The 23,446-nt window shown below is 52.3% G+C and overlaps 1 protein-coding gene across 2 annotated transcripts in view; it reads left to right on the top strand.

Moving 5' to 3' along the window:
- Positions 1–23,446, top strand: part of PHF21B (PHD finger protein 21B) — a 103,657-nt gene that overhangs the window by 63,244 nt on the left and 16,967 nt on the right. For both annotated transcript variants that reach the window (XM_007453922.1, XM_007453923.1), the window contains exons 3-5: positions 11,266–11,358; positions 14,135–14,485; positions 16,804–16,944. In XM_007453922.1, the coding sequence (XP_007453984.1) occupies positions 11,266–11,358; positions 14,135–14,485; positions 16,804–16,944 (585 nt within the window). The remainder of the gene's footprint in view (positions 1–11,265; positions 11,359–14,134; positions 14,486–16,803; positions 16,945–23,446) is intronic.

Consider the following 23,446-nt stretch of genomic DNA (forward strand, 5'->3'; position numbering starts at 1 on the left):
CGTCCATGGCTCGGCCAGTCATCCTAACCTCCTGACGGCCTTTCTTCCTGTGTCTGCTGGCGCACTGGGCTCCGAGCGAGGTTAGCGGACAACGAGCCGTCGTGGCTTCCTGTGTGTCCTGCACCATGGCGTGGCCCATTCGGGTCGGGGCAGGGCAGGGTCCAGCCTTTCTCCAGCTGCACATTCCTTCTCTTCTCGCGGCTGCCTGCTCTTAGCTGAGAAGAGACCTGAGCTTTCAGCCGAGAGTCCTGTGGCCTTAGGGAAACGCCTTCAGCCTCTGGGCCTGGGTTCCTCCACCTGTAAACCGAGGGGGGGACTGCGTGGTGCCCACCAGACACTCGCTTCGCGTCGTTTGGTTTCTCTGAAGGGAAAGCAGAGCTCCCTTGTCAAGTCCACTGAGCACCGATTGAGAAGTTTCTGTCCTCTGGGTTCTGAGATTTTAAAATAGAAAACTTTTCCCTGGATCCATATCCCGCAGCCTCTGAGCGGCGATCTGTGGCCCTTTCTGCCCAGCGATTGGGTCATGATACGTGGCCGGGAGTTCAGAGGGCAGGATGTGTCTCTCTGGTGACTGTCGGTGAGGACAGTCACTGCCGTTGGAGCTCACGGGGTCAAGGCGCTCCGCCCCCTCCACGTGGGGACAGGAGTCCGGGCCCCCCGGGAGCATGAGAGCCAAGTGTCCCCCACAAGGTAGTGCGAGACCACACGGCCACTACCCGGCCCAACTGCATTCCCAGGTAGCTCTTGCCATGGCAACCCCTCTCTGGTGCCATCATATGAGAAAGCCCCTCTGCGCGGCCAGCTCTGCCAGTGCTGGATGGAAATAAGTTTTTAAAATAGCTTCTGGCGTCCCGGGTGCAACCGGAAGCAGGGTTGGGTCTCCTCTGGGGGCACGTGTCTGAGGGTCGGTGGTTTGGGTTTGGTGGGTCAGGCTGGGGAAAAGGCGTGTGGAAGCCCTCAGTGCCTGTACATGCCCCCACTCCAGCAGCCTCCCAAACTCACACTCCAGGGAAACCCTCTGTGCCACCAGCGTTAAATCGAAAATGTGCAGATGTTGCCAGTTTGGGGATGGATCCTCACTCCAAGCGTCCGGAGGGGCTGCGTGTGGTCTGTGTTTGGCCCAGGGCTGAGCTTGGCCTGCCTCATGCTCTCCCGCCCACTACGACAGTTCACGCTGACAGCCGTCCTTAGAGGTTGGCGTGAGGTAGTCTGTCGCTGACGGCTGTGGAAACTGCGGGACGGAGAGGCTAGGGAACAGCCCCAGGGCATGCAGGTGGTCGGGGTCGGAGGTTGAGTTCAGGGTCAGGAGAAGACGCATGGTGTGTCCAGGGACAGGCTGGGTTAGAGCAGGTGTCAGCCCTGAATTGTGAGTCCCGTGAGTGGAGAAAGTTCTGGAAAAGGGCGTCCAGGTGGGGCATTGCCCTGCGTCTCTGCCTCCCCGGCTGTGAGGCTTGGGGAACACTCCCTGCTCTCAGCCCTGCCCACATGGCCTGGGGGAGGGGCCGTGAGGCCACGTGGAGCGTGGGGCAGGTATCAGTGTGGCCCCCGTCCCACCGCTGCCCTCCTCGCCTCCTGCAACCAGGAGAGAGGACTCAGTTTACCGACCTGCTGCGTGTCCCAGGGCCAGGGCGCATGGGAGACACAGCTGGCCGCGTGGCTGTGGCGCTTCTCGTGCCGCTGGCTGTGGCTGCCAGTCTCCCTGCTGCCAGCGTGCAAGGCCCTTGGACTCAGCTTAGCAGGCCCATTTGGAAAGCCCGGGCAGGAGGCCTGCTCACAGATGGTGCCCGAGATGTGGCAGACGGAGGCCAGGGTAGACCCTGGCTCGGGGTGCCGCGTGGGGTTGTCCGGTCTAGTCCTGGAGACGGGCCGGTCCCCAAGACTGGCTTTCTGCCTGCTTTGGGAACACGTTTACATAGACAAGACGGGGCCACTTCAAAACCCATTCACACACGCCAGGGGTCCCGCTGGGAGGGGGGCTCTGTGAGGTCTGGGGTCTCGCTGGGCGCAGGAAGTGGAGCCAAGCCCAGGGGGTCGGGGGCAGGCTTGCCTCGTGGAGTGGGGCTCTGGGTGACCGTGTGTGCAGATTTCAAGGAGTCCTGCTCCCCTGGCCCTCAGCGGTTCCCTGAGCATCTCCTGCCGGGGTCCCGGCGTTGGACCCTGGGGGGTCCCCGGCCCTCCTTGTCTGACGACATCCATCAGTCACTTCACCAAGCTCCTGCTCGGGCTGGTACCTGGGCTGGACTCCAGGATCCACCATCCAGCAGGGCAGCAGAGATGAGAAAGGCCAGTTCTGAGCCAGCCATCGGGTCGGGGTCTGGGATGAGAACAGCCTTTGTGAGGCCGGGCACTGCCCGTCCTGTTCACCACCCTGTTCCCTTTCCTGAGCCACACAGTGAAAGCCCTGGATGCAGTCTGGCTCCGGGGTCTGTCCCCTGACGAGGGAGAAAGCTGTCGAACTGAGCACAGCAGGAAGCCTGGGACACCGGTTTCCTGTTCTTCCTTCTTTGCACTTCCTCACGTTCGTGTACTTTACTCTGGTTATTGCATGTACACCCCGTGTTAGAGACGGGGAGATAGGAGCTGGCAAGCAGAGGGGACTTCCCCAGGTTGGCCCAACAGGGGAGGGACCACTCCAGGACTGGCACCTGGACAGGCTGACCCCGAGGCTGTCCCTGCCGGGACAGCAGGGTTGTACGTCCCTCCCAGGCACCTGCTCAGTGCCCCAGTTCCGGGCACAGCCGGGCCTCACCTGTTTCCTCCACGCAGGTCTCACGGAGTCAGACAGGCTTTGTGCTGATCCTTGAGGCCCACTCCCTTTAGCCCCCTCCCGCCCCTGAAGCAGGAACTCTTCCTGTCGTGGACGAGGAGACTGGGGACAGAGAGCAAGGGTGCCACCCGTGGCTGGTGTTAGAGCCAGAACCTGAGCCCAGCCCCAAGCCCAGTCCATCCCCACACCGTGCACAGACACCTGTCTCCTGGGCGCCTCCCATCTGCCTCGGCTGCGACCGAGCTTCTCCAGGGTTTCCCAGGCTGCCCCAGGGACTCCACCGATGCAGGAAAAATGTGAAGTTATCTTTGACTTTCATGCCCCTTTTTGTCCCCCTTAAAATGCTTAGAGCTGTAACCGCAGTTATAAGGAGCTCGTTTATCTTTCTTTTCTTTTTTTTTTTTTTTTTTTTTTTGCGGTACGCGGGCCTCCCACTGTTGTGGCCTCTCCCGTTGCGCAGCACAGGCTCCGGACGCGCAGGCTCAGCGGCCACGGCTCACGGGCCCAGCCGCTCCGCGGCATGTGGGATCTTCCCGGACCGGGGCACGAACCCGCGTCCCCTGCATCGGCAGGCGGACTCTCAACCACTGCGCCACCAGGGAAGCCCAGGAGCTCGTTTATCTTGACAAAAGTGTGGCTATAAGCTATCCGGCGCTTGTGAAATAGCCTCTGAGATGATTGTTTCTGCTGGTATCGATAAATTCCAACACGGAGCAGAAAGGTCAGGCCCTGCCAGATAAAATGTCTCTTCGGCTTGTTAATTAAAGGTTTATAAGGATGTGGAAAAACGCGCTCTGGGGTAAGCCTTGGAGCGAAGAGAAGCAAATAGATGGTGATCACAGGATGGACAGGGGGTGGAAGGGGGCTTTGGTGTTCCCGGAAGAAACCCGCGGTTCCCAGAAGCGGGGTGGCGGAGGGACCCTGCTCAGCAGTCTCTTTGTAGCAAACTCCTCCCCAAAGCCTGGGACTTCGGGCTTTGACCCAGGGAGTCATCCGTTCTTCCGTGTTCCTCCTGCTGCTGTGGCACAGAAGGCACCCCACACACGGTAAGGTGCTCCTTAAAGAGCCATCAGCCACTCCGAGTCCCTGGCAGTAGTATAAATGCCAGCCGTCGGGTTGGAGTCAGGCAGTATTTTAGTTCATGGAGTCAGCAAGTGAACCATTTTTGTGCTGTGAACATCCCGCAGGCGTTCGGTATTTCCCCTGTGGCGGGTCCTGTTTCTTTCTTGGTAACTGAGTATTTGAGAACGAGGTCAAAGTAAAGCTCCCCCTATCTTCCCCCCTACCCACTCCGACCTGGGGGGCTCTGCCTCCCCAGCAGCCTCCACCCACCCCTCCCTCTCGTGGTCCCCTCCCTCCTCCTCCCTGATTGCAAATTTCTAAGGTGTGTGGACAGATGTCCCCGGTGTCCCAAGTCAGGAGAGAGGACTGAGCGCTGACCTGCAATGAAGGCTTAGAACCGCAGACGGTGGCATCCGCAAGACACACGGACCAGAGCAAAAGAGGTACCCAGAGAAGAATCCATATGGAAACACACAGGACACAGGCGCCCACGTGGATGCCAGAGAATGGAGTAGCTGGTACAAAAACACACCCGGAAACGGGCACACAGCAACCCTCACGCCTTTCCGTGCAGAGACACACGGACTGGAAAAACACACAGACGGCACACACCCCTCGTCTGGAGGGCTTGATTGGGCATCTTAGCCAGAAGCGAGTCCCCAGGGAAAGCAGCCTTGTGCCCGTTCTCTGGCTCCTGTAGGTGTTGGGCATGGATTTGCCCTTGTGTTCTGGGGGCCCTGGAATCTTCTGGCTACCCGTCACCCGGGCAGGAACCCCTGCACCCAGGGGACCACACAGCTCCGCTCACTGATGGAGTGAAGTGCCCGTGTGGGCCTTTCATCACACAACCCGCTGGATGGACAGGCCAGCTTCTCATCCTGTGGTCCCCAGGTTGATGGAATCGCCTGGAAGCTTGTCAGTCAAATGGTGCTCCCTGCGTGCCTGCCTCTCACCTGCCCAGGTCTGGGCCGGGGCCCAGGGGTCGTGATGCCGATGAGACAGCAGGTCCGGGGGAGGGAGCGGGCACAGCCTTCTACGCGCATCCCTTTGTAGAAGGCGGGCAGAGCCTTTAAAATGGGCATTGGGCAGGGCTCACCAAGCGGTGCTGGAGAGGGACTGAAAGCGGCCCTGTGGATGGAGATGCTTCCTCTTAAAGTGACCGCGTCTGTTTGGGTGCTCTCTGCATTGCACATAAAGCTCTGTTCCAACAAATGTCCACAGTGACTTTCCAGTTAAATGTGGATGATTTGGCTTCATGCAGAGAGGCAAGCAGCTGGCTGGAAGGACGGGAACCTCAGAGCTTTGCCCACTTTAGGGCAGGTGGAAAATTCCAGAGGGGGGGAGGAGCCACCCCGTCATAATCAGGAGGAGGAGCTCTGTGGGTTGTGGGGCTCTGCTGTGTCATTTGGAAGGATGACACTCATTCCAGGGACAGAGGAGCTACAAGGGGGAAAGTAGGGGGGTTATTTTTAGCAGCTTTGTTAGAATAATATGTACAATAAGTTATCGTATTTGAAGTGTGCAGGATGTTTGACGTAGGTCTACACCTGTGAAACCATCACCGGAATCAAGATAGTAAAGACAGCCTTGACCCTCAAAAATTTCCCTGTGTCTTTGATCCCTTCCTCCAATCCCCTCATCTCCATACAACCTCTGATGCCTTTCGATGAGTTTGCATTTTCTGGAATTTCATATAAATGGCATCACACAATAATAAGTCCTTTTTTTGGTCCTGCTCCATTCAGCAAGATTACTTTGAGATTCATCCACATTGTGTGTATCAATTGCTTATTCCTTTTTCATCTCTGAGTCATATTCCATTGGGTGGATTTGCCACAGTCTGTTCATCTGTGGACCTGTTGATGAACATCTGGGCTGTTTCCCGTTGGGGCGATCACAAGTCGAGGTGCTGTGAACTGTTCTGGAACAAGCCTCTGTGTGGGCATGTGCTTGCATTTCTCTTGGGTAATGCCTGGGGGTAGAATGTTTTAGTTGGAGGTTTTCTTTGTTTTTTTTTGCGGTACGCGGGCCTCTCACTGCTGTGGCCTCTCCCGTCGCGGAGCACAGGCTCCGGACGCGCAGGCTCAGCGGCCATGGCTCACGGGCCCAGCCGCTCCGCCGGCATGTGGGATCTTCCCGGACCGGGGCACGAACCCGTGTCCCCTGCATCGGCAGGCGGACTCTTCAACCACTGTGCCACCGGGGAAGCCCAGAATGTTTTAGTTGGGACTGCTATCACAAAATACCACCCACTGGGGGTGGGGCGGGGCTTAAACAACAGACATTTATTTCTCACAGTTCTAGAAGCTGGGAGGTCCAAGATCAAGGTGCTGGCTGATTTGGTTTGCGGTGCAAACCCTCTTCCTGATTTGCAGATGGATGCTGTCTTTGCCCATTCGGGCTGCTATAACAAAATACCACAGACTGGGTGGTTACTGTAAACAGAAGTTTATTGCTCGCAGTTCTAGAGGCCGGAAGTTGGAGATCGGGGTGCCAGCATGGTCAGGTGAGGGCTCTCTTTCCGGCTGCAGACTTCTTGGTGTATTCTTGCCTGGGGGAAGGAGCTAAGAGTCTCTGCAGGGCTTCCCTGGTGGCGCAGTGGTTGAGAATCTGCCTGCTAATACAGGGGACACGGGTTCGAGCCCCGGTCTGGGAAGATCCCACATGCTGCGGAGCAACTGGGCCCGTGGGCCACAATTACTGAGCCTGCGCGTCTGGAGCCTGTGCTCCACAACAAGAGAGGCCACGACAGTGAGAGGCCCGCGCACCGCGATGAAGAGTGGCCCCCGCTTGCCGCAACTAGAGAGAGCCCTCGCACAGAGACGAAGACCCAACACAGCCACAAATAAAAATAAATAAATTAAAAGAAGGCTCAACATGAAAAAAAAAAAAAAAAAGTCTCTGCAGCCTTTTTTATAGGCACGAGTCCCATTCATATCATCAGGATTCCCCCCTCCTGGCTGAAGCACCTCCCGAAGGCCCTGCCTTCTAACACCATCACATTGAGAGTTAGGATTCCAACAAGCGAATTTTAGGGGGACACAAACATTTAAACCATGGCAGATTCCTTGCTGTGTCCTCACGTGGCAGAGAGAGAGGGGAAGCAAGCCCTCTCACGTTTGTCCTTATGAAGACACTAATCCCATCGTGAGGACGCCACCCTCATGACCTGATCACCCGCAAAGGCTCCATCTCCAAAAGCATCACACTGGGGATTAGCGTTTCAACATACAGGTTTTGGGGGGACGGACATCAACATTCAGTCCATAGCAGTAAATGTATATTTAACTTTCTACGAAACTGCCAAACTGTTCCAGTGTGATTGCACTGCTTTACGTTCCCAAGAGTAGTGCATGCACCTCACCAGCTCTGGACTTGGTCAGCCTTCTTAATTGTAGCTGTCTGAATGGGTGCATAGTGGTGTCTTACTGTGGTTTAATTCGCATTTCTCTAACGAATGATGTTTAGTATCTCTTCATTTGCTTATCTGTCATCAGCATATCTTCTTTAGTGATGTGTTCTGTTCAAATCAGTTTTTAATTGGGTTGTTTGTTTTCCAGTTATTGGGTTTTGACAGTTGTTTTATACATTCTGGATACAAGTCTTTTATCAGATAGGTAATTTGCACATGTTTTTTCCCAGTCTGTGGCTCGTTTTTTCATTCTTTTAACACTGTCTCTCCAGCGTCCGGAGTTTTTAATTTTTTGAAGTCTAGTGTATTAATTTGTCCTTATATGGATTATGCTTTTGCTGTGGTATCCAAGACACTGTGCCTAACCCACAGCCCCAAAGATTTTCTCCTGTGTTTTCCCCTAGAAGTTTTACAGTTTTAGGCTTTACATTTAGGTCTCTGATCCATTTGGGTTTTTAAAAAGTATGTGAGACGTATGGATTAGTTATGTCTTGTTTGTTTTTAATATACGAGTATCTACTTGTTCCAACACCATTTGTGAAACTATTGTCCTTTCTCCACTATGTTAATGGAGTTTGCAGCCTTTGCTGAAAAATCAATTGACCATATATGTTTGAGTCTATTTTTGGACTCTATTCAGTTCCATTGATCTATTATTTGCATAACTTAACACCTATACCACACTGTCTCGATTACTGTAGCTTTATAACAGGTCTTAAAGTTGGGAAATATAAGTCCTTCACTTCGTTTGTTTGATGTTGTTTTTTGTTTGTTTCACGTTGTTTTGGCTATCCTGGGTCCTTTGCATTTCCACATGCATTTAAAAAGGACCTTGTCATTTTCTACCCTTTTTGGGGTGAATTTTGATGGAGGCTGTGTTGAAGCCATAGGTCGATTTGGGGAGCATTTACATCTTAATAATACTGGCCTCTGGTCCATGGTTATGGTATGTCTGTCTCTTTATGCAGGTAATTTTAAAATTCCTCTCATCAGTGTTTGAAAGTTCTCAGTGTATAGCTCTTATACAGCTATTGTCATATTTATCCCTAAGTATTCCTCATTTCTTGATGCTGTTGCAAATGGCAGGTAAACCTTTTTTTTAACTTCTAAATGTTCATGCTAGTATATAGAAATACAGTTGCTTTTTCTATGTTGAACTTGTATCCTACAACCTCACTAAGCTCAATTATTAGATCTAACAGCCTTTTTTTGTAGATTCCGTCAGATTTTCTACATAGTTGCTACTGCCATCTGCAGAGACAGTTTTATTTCTTCTTCCTAATCTGAAGGCCTTTTATTTCTTTTTCTTGCCTTATTGCACTGGCTAGGACTTCTAGTCCCATGGCAACAGGAGTGGTAAGAGAACATCCCTACCTCATCCCTGATCTCCGTGGAAAAACATTCATCATTAAGTATGATGGTAGCTGTTCATTTTTTATAGATGCCTTTTATCAGGTTAAGGAGGTTAACCTTATTTCTCACCTTATTGCACTGGCTAGGACTTCTAGTCCAATGGCAACAGGAGTGGTAAGAGAACATCCCTGCCTCATTCCTGATCTCAGTGGGAAAACATTCGTCGTTAAGTATGATGGTAGCTGTTCATTTTTTATAGATGCCTTTTATCAGGTTAAGAAGTTACTTTCTCTTCCTAGTTTGCTGAAATTTTTTTTTATCATGAATGGATGTTGAATTTTGTTCAGTGCTTTCTCTGCATACACTGAGATATAACCATATCATTTTTTTCTGACTGATTTTCACATGGTGATGCAGCCTTGCGTTCCTGGGATGAGTTCAACTTATTCAGGATGTATTATCCTTCATATTATTGCTGGGGTTGATTTGCTGACACTTTGTTAAGAATTTTGGCTTCTGAGTTCAAGAGAGAACCTCTCTGGTCACTGGTGGTTTGGCTGGCCCCAAGTGAGAGATGCCTCTCCCCATCAGGCAGGCTCATGGGGTACAAACGTGGCCATGTGGAACCTCCCCTTCATCAGCTGTAGGTAGTGTTGATTCCTAGAAAAGGGACCTTAGGCAAACGGGCACCCCAAAACACATCCTCTGTATTTGTGTGGGCCTGGAGTCCCTGGGAGTGTGTCATCTACCATCTCCACACCCTGAATATCCACCCTGCTGCAGGTGTGGCCATCCCATCATGCATTGGAAAGAGCCCTGACTCGGAGGCTGAGATTTGAGGGTGTGTTGGGGTGAGCCCTGGTCATGGCCACTCCTGAGTTAGCACAGTGGGGACATATATCAAGGGCCCAAAATAGTCCTACCTTTTAAAATTTCTACCTATTGATGGACTTCCCTGGTGGTGCAGTGGTTAAGAATCCGCCTGCTAGTGCAGGGGACACGGGTTCCATCCCTGGTCTGGGAAGATCCCACATGCTGCGGAGCAGCTAAGCCCGTGTGCCACAGCTACTAAGCCTGTGCTCTAGAGCCCGTGAGCCACAACTACTGAGCCCAAGTGCCACAACTACTGAAGCCTGCGCACCCTAGAGCCTGTGAGCTGAAACTACTGAGCCCACGTGCTGCAACTACTGAAGCCCACACGCCCAGAGCCCGTGCTCCGCAACAAGAGAAACCACCGCAGTGAGAAGCCCCCGCTCACTGCAACTAGAAAAAAGCCCGCGTGCAGCAGCGAAGACCAAATGCAGACTAACTAACTAACTAACTAACTAACTAAATAAATAAATAAATAAAATCCCTACCCATTGATTCCTGTTTTCAGACTCTCTGCTACAGAAATACTTCGTGATGTGGAAATGGCTTTATCCATAGAGATGTGTATTGCACCACGGTTTATTAATCGGAAAAGGATGGGAATAAAACCCAAATTCCTAGGAGGATGGGATTGGCTGAGGAAATAGCATGATGTCTGCTGAATGAAAGACTCTATAACCATTAAAGGAGTGATTTGTGGAGATTGTAACAAGTTCAGGAAACTTTACATGTGTCCTTAAGTACAAGTAGAAAAACAGGTTACACGTCACATTCTGTTTGGTGTGAGTGGTGCTGTGTCTTTGGGTAAAATGAGAGTGGATTCCACTCTGGGGAAATGAGGAAAGACAAGTCCAAGGAAACTGGGAAGGAAGGAAGCTCCAAGTTTAGCATGATTTTTTTTTTCTTCATTAACCTTCGCTGGTTCTTATTAGTAGCCTCCTTTATTTTGTCAAGATATACATCATGTTTACTAAACAACCTGTCCTGAAATTTGGCAGGATTATTGAGGTCACAACTATAGGCACATTGAGCTGTGTGTACTCTGTAAACTTAAGGCGATTTTTATAAATCTAATAAACTCCTTATTCTCCCTTCTCTGTCTTTCCTGCTCTATTCTCTCTCCCTCTTATCTGTCTCTCAGACTCTCTCCTTCCTTCATTTTCTTTTTGCCCCTTCCTCCCTCCTTTTCACTTTGCATGTTTGTATGTTCATAGGTCAAATAAAATAACAAAAAATGTTTGCAGGGAATCAATATGAAAAACACAGACAAACAGGTTACAGAATTCCATGTACAGCTATAGAGAAAACGTACTTAAAAGGAAACTAATGTGAGACAGTGATAGTTTTCCGGGGATGCCATTCTCTTTCTTTTCCCGGTTTCCAAAATTTCTTGCATGTTACATATTACTTCCGTGATTTAAAAGCTTACCATTAGGGCTTCCCTGGTGGCGCAGTGGTTGGGAGTCCGCCTGCCGATGCAGGGGACACGGGTTGGTGCCCCGGTCCGGGAAGATCCCACGTGCCGCGGAGCGGCTGGGCCCGTGAGCCGTGGCCGCCGAGCCTGCGCGTCCGGAGCCTGTGCTCCGCAGCGGGAGAGGCCACGGCAGAGAGAGGCCCGCGCGCCGCAAAATAAAAACAAAAAAAAAAGCTTGCCATTAAGAGAGAGGAGAGCGGAGTTCTCTGTCTCCAGGGCACCCCTGCGCCGCCAGGCTGGGGAGGGTCCCCGGGTGCCAGGCGGGTGGGGTCGCGTGAGTCCCGTTGCCGTGTCCTGTCTCAGTGCCGCCCCCCTCTTGTCTTCCAGGCTTTGGGAACCATCACTGCAGTGCCTGTCACAGGTCCTCAGGTGAGCTCCTTGCAGAGGTTGGCCGGGCAAGGAGCGGCAGTGCTACCTCAGGTAAGCAGCCTGTGGGTGGGCCCCGGGCTGTCTGTCTGTCTGTCTGTCTGTCCGTCCACAGCCCCTCAGCAGTGAGGTTTAGGTGAGCCCTGAGCTGGGTGTGACGTCGTGGGAGTCCCTTTCCTCTCCTGCCTCCTCTGCCTGCCCTTCAGAGGAGATGTTTGGACCAGACCCAGTTTTTCACACAGTGAGGAACTGAGAAATCAATTTAGTGGGTCATGACCAGGATTTTTTTTTTTTAATGGAATAAACTAGGCTGGACTAGAAGACAGCAGAAAATACCAAGACGCGTCATTAGCATTTTTTCGTGAACAGTTTGTTTCTGGACTGGATCACGACGTAATGGAGATTTTTTTAATATAAATGGATTGATTGATTGATTGATTATTTTTGGCTGTATTGGATCTTCGTTGCTGCACACGGGCTTTCTCTAGTTGTGATGAACAGGAGCTACTCTGCGTTGCGGTGCGTGGGCTTCTCGTTGCGGTGGCTTCTCTTGTTGCGGAGCACAGGCTCTAGGCATGCAGGCTCAGTAGTTGTGGCACGCGGGCTCAGTAGTTGTGGCTCGCGGGCTCAGTAGTTGTGGCTCGCAGGCTCTAGAGCATAGGCTCAGTAGTTGTGGTGCACGGGCCTAGTTCCTCCGCAGCATGTGAGATCTTCCCAGACCAGGGCTCGAACCCGTGTCCCCTGCATAGCAGGTGGATTCTTAACCACTGCGCCACCAGGGAAGTCCTAATGGAGATTTTTGAGTATGGGTCACAGTCAAAAAAGTGTTAGAAGCTCTGGACAAAAGGGTGCATTTCAGGAGACGGCGCAGACGCCAGGCCATGGGCCTGGGTTCCAGCCGGGGTCCCCCGCTGGGCTCTGTACTTTGGGCAAGTCACCTGGGCTGTGTCTCCTCGTCTGCAGAGAGGGTGGTGCCAGTGCCTCACTGGCGGCCGTGAGGACTGAATCGGGGCACAAAGCCTTTGTAGCCAGGCCTGGTCTGGAGCAGAAGCCTGCTGGGGACCGCCCAGTACGCAGCTTTGCAGGGCACCTGCTGCTGAGCTGCGAGGGGCTGCCAGCTGCACAGGCGACAACGGCTCCTGCCTGTCCTGGGGCTGCAGGCCTGGGCAGATGCCCCCAGCTCGAGGACAGTGAGGGGCGGCTGCCCTTGGCCCTCTTGTCCTTGTGGCAGCCTTGCTGAATGCCCACCTGTGCTGAATTAGACAGGATCCTGTCCCCAAGAGGCTCAGATTCCAGGAGGCGGACAGACAAGGAATCAGACGATTTGAACCCAGAGTGAATGGCCTGAGTCAGAAGGATTCACGGGGGCTATGGGAGCCTTGAGGAGGCTCATAGCCTGCCTCGGGGTCAGGGAGGGCTTCCTGGAGGAGATGGTGCTAGAAGCAGGGCTCCGAGGGTAGGAAGTCTTGGTAGTCCAAGGTGGAGGCAGGCCTCAGGGGACGAGCACCCCAGAAGGGTACTGGAGCGTGAGGACATGGGGGTGAGAAAAGGAGGCAGGTGGCAGTGGGGAGACTGGAACCGCAGGCCTGGCAGCACTGGAAGGGGAAGTGGGAGCAGGCCTAGCACTGGAGACATCAGCAGAGGCCTTCTGGGGGCCTTGGATATGGAGTAATGGAGCTGAGCTTTGCTTGTCAGTGACTTAATGGCCGTGGGGAGCTACGGAAGGCTTTTGAGCAAGGGAGGGTCAGGACTGGGGCTCCAAGGAAAGGCTTCTGCTCAAGGTCAGTGCTGTCTTCCTAGGAGTTTTCACTCCCACGTATACCCCTCAACTGTAAAAGTCCAAGGGCCACCTCTCCCTCTGCCCCAATATATGCGCGCGCGCACGCACACACACACACACACACACACACACACACACACACACACACACACACACACACACACACACACACACACACACCCCCGCCACCCCAGTATATATACATATCACTTTGGAAAATCCTAGTCTGTGGGCACCAACAGGCTTATCTGATAAATTTCGCTAATGGGAGAGGGTTGAAACGGCCCATCTCCGTTCCCAGGTAATCTATTTAATGGTGGCCTTCCAGAAAGTTACCAGGTAACCTTCCTAGCACGGGAGGGCAGGGCTGTGGCAGGCAGTGGAGGGAGTTATTCGGGGGCATTTGAAGCTGGGCAGTCCACTGAATGTTGTATTATGCGGGTAGCCAGGGACCTCCCTTCCCTGTAGGGTTGATGCCTGCTTCTAGGAAGGGTAGATGATTTCCTGAAAGTATATTTACTGCTAGCTGGCCTCCTCGGAGTTGCTCGGGAGAATCATGTACTATTGTTAAATAAATAAATCCCTCTTGCTGCACAGAGTTGTACTGATGCCAAGCAATTCCGCTGCCAGTGTCCGCAGCTGTTCCAGGGAACAGTTGCCTGTCTCTTCGAGGTGCTTCCCTGACCCCCTCCCCTAAAGTGAATTTTCTATACTCACAGTAGCTTCTTTTTAGTCAACAATTCCCGACAAATTAATGACATTACATCCTGCTCTTGTTTATATGGTGCAACAGGCTAAAAGTCACACCCACCCACACACACACACACACACACACACAGGCACACCCCCGCGACCAGAGCCCCCGGGCCAGTCAGTGCACGCCCAGGACCCGGGCAGCCTTGGCACGTCCATGGTTTCTCCGCTGCCATCTCCTCACCTCTAACGTGGGAGTCCGTAACCAGGTCATGTCTGTGCCCCTGTCATCTGCCATGGCTGTCATCACCCCATCTGTGTGTCTATCTGACCATGCCACTGTCCCTCCCTCCCCAGGTTAGGCCAAAGACTCTGATTCCAGACAGCCTCCCCGTCACCCCGGGCCGGGACCGGCCACCCAAGCAGCCCCCAACCTTCCAGAAGGCCACCGTGGTCAGTATCAAGAACCCCAGCCCAGCCCTCCCCACTGCCAACAACACCGTGAGCCATGTGCCAACGCCCGGCAGCCAGCCCCGTGCCCTCGCCGAGCCTGCCACCGTCACCTCTCCTCTGAGCAGTGCCGGGGTGGCCTACGCCCTCATCTCCACCGCCCCCAGCAATGCCACCGCCATGGCCCCCAGCACCGCCGTGTCCGTGGTCAGCGACAGCGTCAAAGTCCAGCCCCTCCTCATCAGTGCCGACAACCAGGTGAGGGCGCCCGCGGGCAGGCTCCCCAAGGGGCCAGGTGAAGGGGGCCCAGACAGAATGAATGACCGGATGGTGGAACGATTAGGTGGCCAAAGGAATGGATGAAGTGTGAACAGAGGACAGAATGAACAGCATGGGAATTAACAATAAGTGAATGAATCACTGCGTAAATGGGGTGGTGGGGGTGGGGCGTGTACAAATGAATGAATGAGTCAGTGGTAGAATGAACGGTGTGTGAATGAGGGTGTGGATGAATGAATGAATTGGCGTGGGAATAATGGGGGTACAAGGGAATGAATATGTGAGCAAAAGACTGTGTGGCTGAATGAATTAATACCAGTAGGAAAAGAATGATTGGTCAATGGATGAATTAATAAAATTAATAAAACGTGTGGCCAAGTGGACCACTGGAAGAGTCTCTGCCAATGGAGGGAGATAGTCAAGGACTTTTTGGACCCCGGGTGCCTGAAAGGAATATCTATGATTTGTTGTCAAGATTTAAAACTAAAACTAAGATTCTCTTCCTGTTCCCGTCTGAGCTCCTTGATGATTGTGTGAGGTGTTTGGGGCTGCATAGGAGGTTCCATTTCCTCTCTTTGGTCTCTTTTCCTCTGTTTCCAATTCAGGGTCCACCAGGCTGCCCCTCTCTTGCTTATGGCCCGTGTCCCCTATTTCCCAGCCCTAGTGTCAGCCACTTTCCTGCGGCCGTATGTTATTGCACTCAGTATATTTCAGGGTATGTTTTTGAGCTCTCCCACTTATGGACAGTATCCCCAAGGATTCTCCAAGCCTAAAGAGTTACCGCCAGCCAGGGTCGGATGGCAAGTTGCAGTGAGGAAACGTGCACCCCAGGATGGTACCTGGTCCGGAGGGGGTGCTTAGCAGACGTTTTTGTTGGTTGAGTGTGCTTGTTTCACTGCAACCTCGCTAGCATTCAGTGTTGTCATTTTTAAATGCTTTTTGCTCCTTTAGTTGATGCAGACAGATGCTGGTCGTTGAAAGTGGAATTCCTTTGGTTAGTATTGAACTTGAAGGTTTCCCTGTGCTTTTCAAGAATCGCGTCTCCTTCCATGTGACTCATCTGAGGATATTCTTTGCTCCTTTTTCTGCGGGGGATCTTACTGTTTTCTTCCCATGAATATAAAAAGGGAGCATTTTTTTCCATCCAGAGAATTCTGGGATTTCAAAATTATGTTACAAAGAAGAACAAAGTCCTTTCCCTTAAGCCAGCAGAAAAATGGGTTGCGTTTTCTCTTCATGTGTAAGAGCTTCAAATTCACAAGTCACAGAAAAAGAAAAAAAAAAAGTCTGCTGCAAGTATCCGAGGAAAAAATTCACAAGTCACTATGTGTTCTTAGGAGGGAAAAACAGTTCGAGTCACTCCTGGTTGAGGCCAGACCCAGAGCTGCTCCTGGTAAATTCTTTTACCTAGATCCATGAAAAAGATAACGATTCTTTCCCAGTTCAATGTCCAAAAAAATAAATAAGCTATAGACGATTCACAGGTGAAGGCGACTGTGGCCTAGGGAGAGGCCGGGCAGCGGAAGTCAATCTCAGACTTCTCAGCTCCAGGCACCTCACCCCAACCAATGAGACCTGAACCCCATGAGGACCACTGGATCGGGGCTGCTCTGCCTGATGCTGAGTGCGGTCTAGACCCACCTCCTCCTCTCCATCCCCCCAGGATTGGCAGGGCCCCTCAGAGTGAGCAAAACGGGACCTCCTTTCTCCCACCTGCCCGAACCCCCAGGCCAGGTTTGAGCACCTCGGAAACAGTGGCCTGGGTGTGTGTGTGGCGGCGGGGGCAGGGCAGGCAGCCAGACAGACCCGGGAAGGGTCCCAGCCCCTCTGCTACCTAACCTGATGACCTCAGGCAGGGAGCAGTTCTGAGCCCTCTCAGCCTCAGTTTCCCTTCATGTGAACCGGGGAGAAAGAAACCAACCTGCCTTGAGTGTTCTTGCCGCCTGAATCTTCACAGCCTGCCTGGAAGTAGGTATTGAGGGGGTGGCACTGATAAGGAAGCTGAGGCTCAGAGATGTGAAGTGACCTCTCCGAGGCCACACAGCCGGGAGACAGTAGCACAGGATTGGACCCAGGCCTTCTGGTTCCTAAACCAGGACCGTTTCTCGTGCAGACTCTCCTTAGGGTGCAGGCACCCCGTGGACTGGAGAGGTGGGTGCAAACCTCCTCGTTCCTCTGTGATACCGCCGTTCGAGGCCCCGTGCCCATCTGGGGCGGACACACCTGGCCCTGGGCTCTGTGGGCCTGCCCTCCCTGGGCCCTCCAGTTCCCCCCTCACCCCTCTGCCCCGTCTCCAGGTCATCATCATTCAGCCTCAAGTGCAGACGCAGCCCGAGAACACGGCGGAGTCACGGCCGCCCACAGAGGAGCCATCTCAGGGAGCTCAGGCCACCAAAAAGGAGAAGGAAGACCGGCCCCCGAGCCAGGAGAACCCCGAGGTGGGTGGCTGTGGTCTGGGGGCCACTGTAGGACACGGCTGCCCAGGGAGTGGGGGCGGGCCTCACTCGGACAAGCCCAGAGCACAGCCGCCCTGGGCAGCGGGAGCTCCAGGCAGCACTGGCCCAGTGACCCGAGGTCTCAGCCGTTGCGTGTCCCGGATTTGCTGGCTGAGCGGCAGCGTGGGGCAGTGGTTAGCACCAACCATAGACCAGACTGCCTGGATTTGCATCCCAGCGCAGGTGTGGCGGGGTGCGCAGGGGTGGGGAGCAGATCGCGTCCGTCTCCTCATCTGTGAGGGTGGCACGGGTGAGTCTGCCTTCCTGGCGGCGTTTTTGGGAGGATCTTGTGAGTCAGTGTCTGCCGAGGCGCCAGAACAGTGCCTGGGCGCTGCTGGCTGTTACCCACCACCCCACGCCCCCGCTGTCCCCACCCGTCCCCCTGTCCTCTGGACCTTCCGTCCAGCGGACAGCGCTGCTCTTGGCACATGTGGCCCTAAAGCAGCCCTGCTCCTCCCTCCACCCCACTGTTCACTGAATGTCTGAAGGTGGCACAGCAGGACCCTGAAGGCCTTAAATGTCACAGCTCTTTGTGGAATTTTTGGTCACAGCAAGCGACATCCTTGTGTTCCTGCTTGCATCCTCAGCCATCCTGGGCCCAAATCACCACCCCCTGGGCCTTTCTCCATGTGACTGCCCCTGCCTAGCCCCCATTTCTCTCCCTATTGACTGTTTTATCTTACAAGATTCCCTTCAGAAACCATCTCCTCCAGGCAGCCTTCCCTGACCACCCATCCCCAGCAGGTGGAAGAGATCCCTCTGGGCTCCTCCAGTTCCTTCTGATTCTTTTTATCAAAGTGCTGTCATCCAAAGAAGTCATTCATCCATTCATTTATTTGTCAATCATGTCTTAGCCTTTGCTGCAGGCCAGGCTCTGGGCTGAGGGTGGGGACGCTGAGACGGGGCAGCTGTAGTTCGTCCCGGCTCTAGGGAAACTCACTCCTACTGGCAGACACAGGCACGGCCACTAGGACTTGAACTTGGGTTAAAAAATTGTCAGGTGTCATCAGAGAGTTACAGATTCTGAGCTGTGGGAGATCCAGGGAGAGGGAGAGAGCCGTGTTTCCATCTGGAAGGACTGCGGGAGGCCTTGCAGGGGAGAGGCACAATTGAAGGGACCAGGGGAACAGGTAGGGTTTCAGTAAAAGAGCAAGAGGCAGGGGGAGGGCACTGCCTGGGCAGAGGGGAAAGGACTCAGCACTCCCAGGAAAGTCAGCTGGTCTGTTTGGACCGTGGGTAGCATGTGTGCCTGAGAATTTCTAGACATGGGGTTAAAGATAGACATCGGAGCCCAATCCTGGAAGACCCGACGCATGCTGCTGAGGTGGAACTTGATTCCTTGGGTAGTGGGGAGCCATGGAATATCTTTGAGCAGGAGAGTGACTTGGCTACTGTCCTTTGACATGTCTAGAAAGCCTGCAGGGAATTCACAGAGTCGACCACTCACCAAGGCTGAGATGGAGCCAGTCTCCTCTGTGGCCTCAGGCCCAGTTTTGTCTCAAGAGAGACAACCCGTTCCATTTGGTGGCAATGTATGAGCTCCTACCGTGTGCGGGGTGAGGCCTGGGGCCAGCTCGCAGCTCAGGCTCCCGTGAGCACCCTTCTGTCCTCCCATGGGGTTTGCTGCACGCTTAATTTTCGGGAAGGTTTTCTGGGTACATTCTCTTTGTTCTTTCAAAGTATATCTTAGTCAGTTATTGTGCATTTATACAATTAGTATAATTTCATCTAATTACATAATTAGTGTAAATACGTGTAATGACTTAAATAGAACTTGCAATTACAACACGTCCTGGTGTAAAAATCCTTATTAAAGTTGCTTTCAGAAGAGGGCTGGGAGCAGTCGTGCTGCACAGACGCGGGTTTCATGGCGGCCTTTGAACCTGTTCGTGAAGGATCTAAGTCAGGAGCACTTGAGGCCAGAGCAGCAGCTGCCCCAGAAACTTCACCAGCTGAGCCAGGCGTGGGCTCAGGGGTCCTGGGGTGGGGCGTGGATTTGGGGTAAAGAGACACTGACGGTTGTTTGTAAGGCTCAGCTGTACGGTGGCTTCTGGGGTAGCGGCTGTCGAGGTCCCAGTGTCCATACACCCCACACGCACAGCACCTCTGAGCCCACAGGCGCCTGTGCGATGAGATGAGATGACAGTGCGCACCCAAGACATCGAAGGGACCCGCAGAGTGAGCCCACCTCTCTGCCGAGTGACCCTTCATAGCTAACTGTGCCTCCTCCCCTTCTCTCCCGCATCCTCCCAGCAGCTCTGCGAAGCAGTTGGGGCAGGAATTACAGTGTTCATTGTACAAACGAGGAGGCGGGCTGAGAGAGGCCAGCGTGTCCGCCACTCGACCCAGGCAGAACCGGGGCTCCAGGCTTCTGCCCCAGGCCCCATAGGCTCCTTCCTGTCCCAAGTCCTCTGTCTTCTTTAGGACAGAGCCTGGCCTTTTCTGTGCTACTCATTATCCTGGCCTCGGGCAGCATCTGTCCAAGCTGGTCACCCTCAGATTAGCACGTGCCCTGTGGAATGACAGCCAGAGCGGGAGTTCCAGCCCTGTTCCAGCCCTGCCACACGCCAGCCCCGGCCGCCTCTCTGGGCAAGACCCCTGCACACAGATGCTCCCTTCTTCCACGCCATCCCTGCTGCCACAGCCCCGGTTCCTGCCCTGGCCCTGCCCAGGCTCCCAACCCCTAGATGGGTTCTTCCCTGCAGCTAGAAGGATCTTTCTGCAATTCAGAAATAACCAAGTCACCCGTCTTCTTTTTAAAAAAATTCTTCCATTTAGAATTTATTGAGATGTAATTGGCATATTACGTGGTATAAGTTCAAAGTGTACAACGTAATGATTTGATATATGTATATATTTGCAAAATGATCACCAGGGTCATTGTAGTTAATACATCCATCACCTCACATGGTTATTTCTTTTTTGTGTGATGCGCACTTTTAAAATCTACTCTCCTAGCAACTTTCAAATTTACAAGACAGTATTGTTTACTTCAGTCCAATGCCCTACGGTACTTATTTATCGTATAACTGGAAATCTATAGCTTTTGACTACCTGCACCCATTTCCCCCAAGCTCCACCCCCTGTCACTGGCCACCACCAATTTGTTCTCTGTTGCTAAGAGTTCATTTTTTTTTAAGATGCCATTTGTAAGTGAAATCATAGAGCATTTGTGTTTCTCTGTTTGCCTTATTTATTTCAGCGTACTGCCTTCAAGTTTCATCCACATCATCAAAAATGGCAGGGTCTCCTCAATTTTGTATCGGTCACCCCCTTTCTTGAAACCCATCAGAGCACAGCCCCCAGTAGTACGGCTTTGAGTTCTCGCTTGGACCATACCTCCCTGCCGCAGACCCTCAGCAGCAACAGACAGCATGCAGCAAGAGCCAGTAGTAAAGACGTGACTGTGCGTCACCGTGTCCCAGAAACACAGGCAGTGAGCACGACAGATGCTCCAGACCGTGGCCCCCAGGTTCAGAATCAGATGAGGGTGACCAGGCGGCTCCCAAGGGGCAGTGGGTCCCCTAAATTCTTCTGGCAAGAGAGGAGCAGAACCAGGCTTCCCTGCTAGTCCAGGAGCCAGCCTGTGCCTGGGGCCACCCCTGGGCTGGGCAAGGCCAGAGTGACTGCAAACTTGCTATAAGGCGAGGGTAAGCAGTAGGGAGAGAAAATGAAACGTAAAACAGAGAAGAAAAGAAGCAGTGCCCAAGGTGAGTCTGCAGACAGAATTGTAAGACACATGATGCAAAATCTAATGCTAAGAAGGACAATCAATAAAATCAACTTTTGGAACATGAATTCATTCAAGAGGAAGCTAATTTTGTGGCGCATTCATAGCATGACTTTTAAATATGTTTACGATACTCAAAGAAGTTAAAAATAAAGGAATAACATCCACTTGAAATAAATAAGGGATAATGAAGCCAAAAAATCATGAAAATAAAACATCAGACAGTTACAAAAATTATTTGAACATCTGGTAATGAAAAACATGGTGATTGAGATAAAAAAAAATTACTAGACAGGATGAACAGAGGTAATTAGTGCTCTGGAATATGACACCACGGAGATAGCACAGAGATGCAAAGGAGCATAAAAAATTATATGTATGTAATTTTATATATAAAATTATATATATATGTATAAATTATATATTCACATATATATATGAAGCAGCAGAACTGAGTGGTGTGGGCAGGGCCTTGCTGACGGCCAGGGAGCTGCAGGTTGCAGAAAGACTCATCCATGCCGAGGATCCCAAGTCTGTATTCAAGTGCAAAAGGACAGGCAGTGTCTGTGAGCCGCACTTAGGGTAGACAGGGCTGGGACCACACAGAGGAATATGGAAAGAGAACCTCCGTAAGGCCTCCAGGAGCAGAGGAGTTGCCACAGACCCTCCTTGACCTTGTTGGGCAGCAAGGAGGCGTGATAAAACAGAATCCCACTGAGGCACCATATTTGAAGAGTGAAGTCAGTACAAAGCCACCGTAAGGAGAAGTACAAGAAAGAGAAGCAATTTTTACCATAAATAGAAAACACTACCCCCAAAGTCCAGTATTCTACTGTGAATTAGAAGAAAGAAATCAATACAGTGATCACTGCTAAGGAGGAAGCTGCAGTGCTGAAAGACAAGGGCTGAGGGAAGAGATGGCTAAATGGCTGCAGTAGTGGAGAGACGGAAACGTGAGCTGAAAATTTTCAGGAAAAAATTGGAAGACCATCACATAAATACATAACTGGGGGAGCACAGGGCATCATAGTCACAGCAGAAGACAGAGGAAGACCTAGCAGGCAGGAGCGAGAGAAGTATGCAAAACAAAAAAGAAAGAATGGATTTTTAAATAATAGGAAGTGGTACCTAGAGAAGACAAGCAAAGAAGATACAACAGGTGGATAATTGGAGGCTTTCAAGAAGAAAACCGGGATGACGGGGCAGAAGAGCTACAGTAAAACTTTCCCACGGTTCCCTGCGATAATGAATTTGGCTATAACGTGGTAGGCAGTTTGCTCCTGTTATGTCGGTGATGGTGGGCTGAACTTATCTTCTGTGGAGGAAGGGCTGGAGGGAAGGGAAGGCTGAGTGGAGAACCAGGAGGCAGAGCATGGGCTCCGCTAGTATTGGCCCAGCCCAGTCTTCCCAGTTCAGGCCAGTGAAGGGGGTGCCAGGACTGGCAGATTCCTAGAGGCCACTGTCCATTCAGCCACAGGACCCTAGAAGTGACATTGAAACCAGGTGGCACCCAACTGCAGCCTGCACTGGCATCAATTGGCCGAAGACTTGCTGGACCTCAGAACCCCTGTTTGAGCAGATCTGCAGCCACCTCAGTCATTTTTAGTAGTCTTGTGTTGACCTGAGCACACATCTTACAGGATTGACTCTGATGGGCCTGACTTTTCATGGTGTGGTGTTGCTTCACTGTTTTTAAAAGGTAATTCAAGGGACTTCCCCAGTGGCACAGTGGTTGAGAATCCGCCTGCCAATGCAGGGGACGTGGGTTCGAGCCCTGGTCCGGGAAGATCCCACATGCCACGGAGCAACTAAGCCCGTGCACCACAACTACTGAGCCCACGTGCCACAACTACTGAAGCCCACGCGCCTAGAGTCCGTGCTCCGCAACAAGAGAAGCCACCGCAATGAGAAGCCCATGCACTGCAAGAAGAGTAGCCCCTGCTCGCCACAACTAGAGAAAGCCAGCGTGCAGCAACCAAGACCCAAAGCAGCCCAAAAAATAATAATAATAATTAAAAATTTTTTAATTAAAAAAAGGTAATTCAAGAAAATTTATTGAAATAAAAGGAGACTTTAATTTCTATACTGTAAGGACACACTAGGTTCCAGGGGAAGTTGACGTGTGTGCTGGGTTAACATTGGGTCACAGCCCAGTAAAGTCACTGACTTTTTTTTTTTTTTTTTTGCGGTACGTGGGCCTCTTACTGCCGTGGCCTCTCCCGTTGCGGAGCACAGGCTTCGGACGCGCAGGCTCAGTGGCCATGGCTCACGGGCCCAGCCACTCCGTGGCATGTGGGATCTTCCCGGACCGGAGCACGAACCCGTGTCCCCTGCATCGGCAGGCGGACTCTCAACCACTGCGCCACCAGGGAAGCGCAGTCACTGAATTTTAGTGGAAACGAGAGGATCCGTAGGCATCCAGGCAAAAGCAATCAAGTCGCTTTAGAGGGAGAACAACGGGCCGGCTTCTAACTTTTCCACAGCAACATTCAGTCCAGAGCACAGGAGAGCGGGAAGAGAGAAGGGGATCCAGGGATCTTAGGTGCAGCCAAGATGTCCTTCACATTGAAAGGCCACAGACTAAAGGTTTTAAATCTGCCAAGAACTCAGGAAATTTTGTTCCCATGAGCCATTCGTGAGAAACTACTAGAAACTCAACCCCCATCGACCACGAGACGCTTGGGAAAGCTTGGCACCAACGCTGGTTGAGCGTCG

This window comes from Lipotes vexillifer, unplaced genomic scaffold (assembly GCF_000442215.2).
Source record: "Lipotes vexillifer unplaced genomic scaffold, Lipotes_vexillifer_v1.1 scaffold382, whole genome shotgun sequence".
Lineage (NCBI taxonomy): Eukaryota > Metazoa > Chordata > Mammalia > Artiodactyla > Lipotidae > Lipotes > Lipotes vexillifer.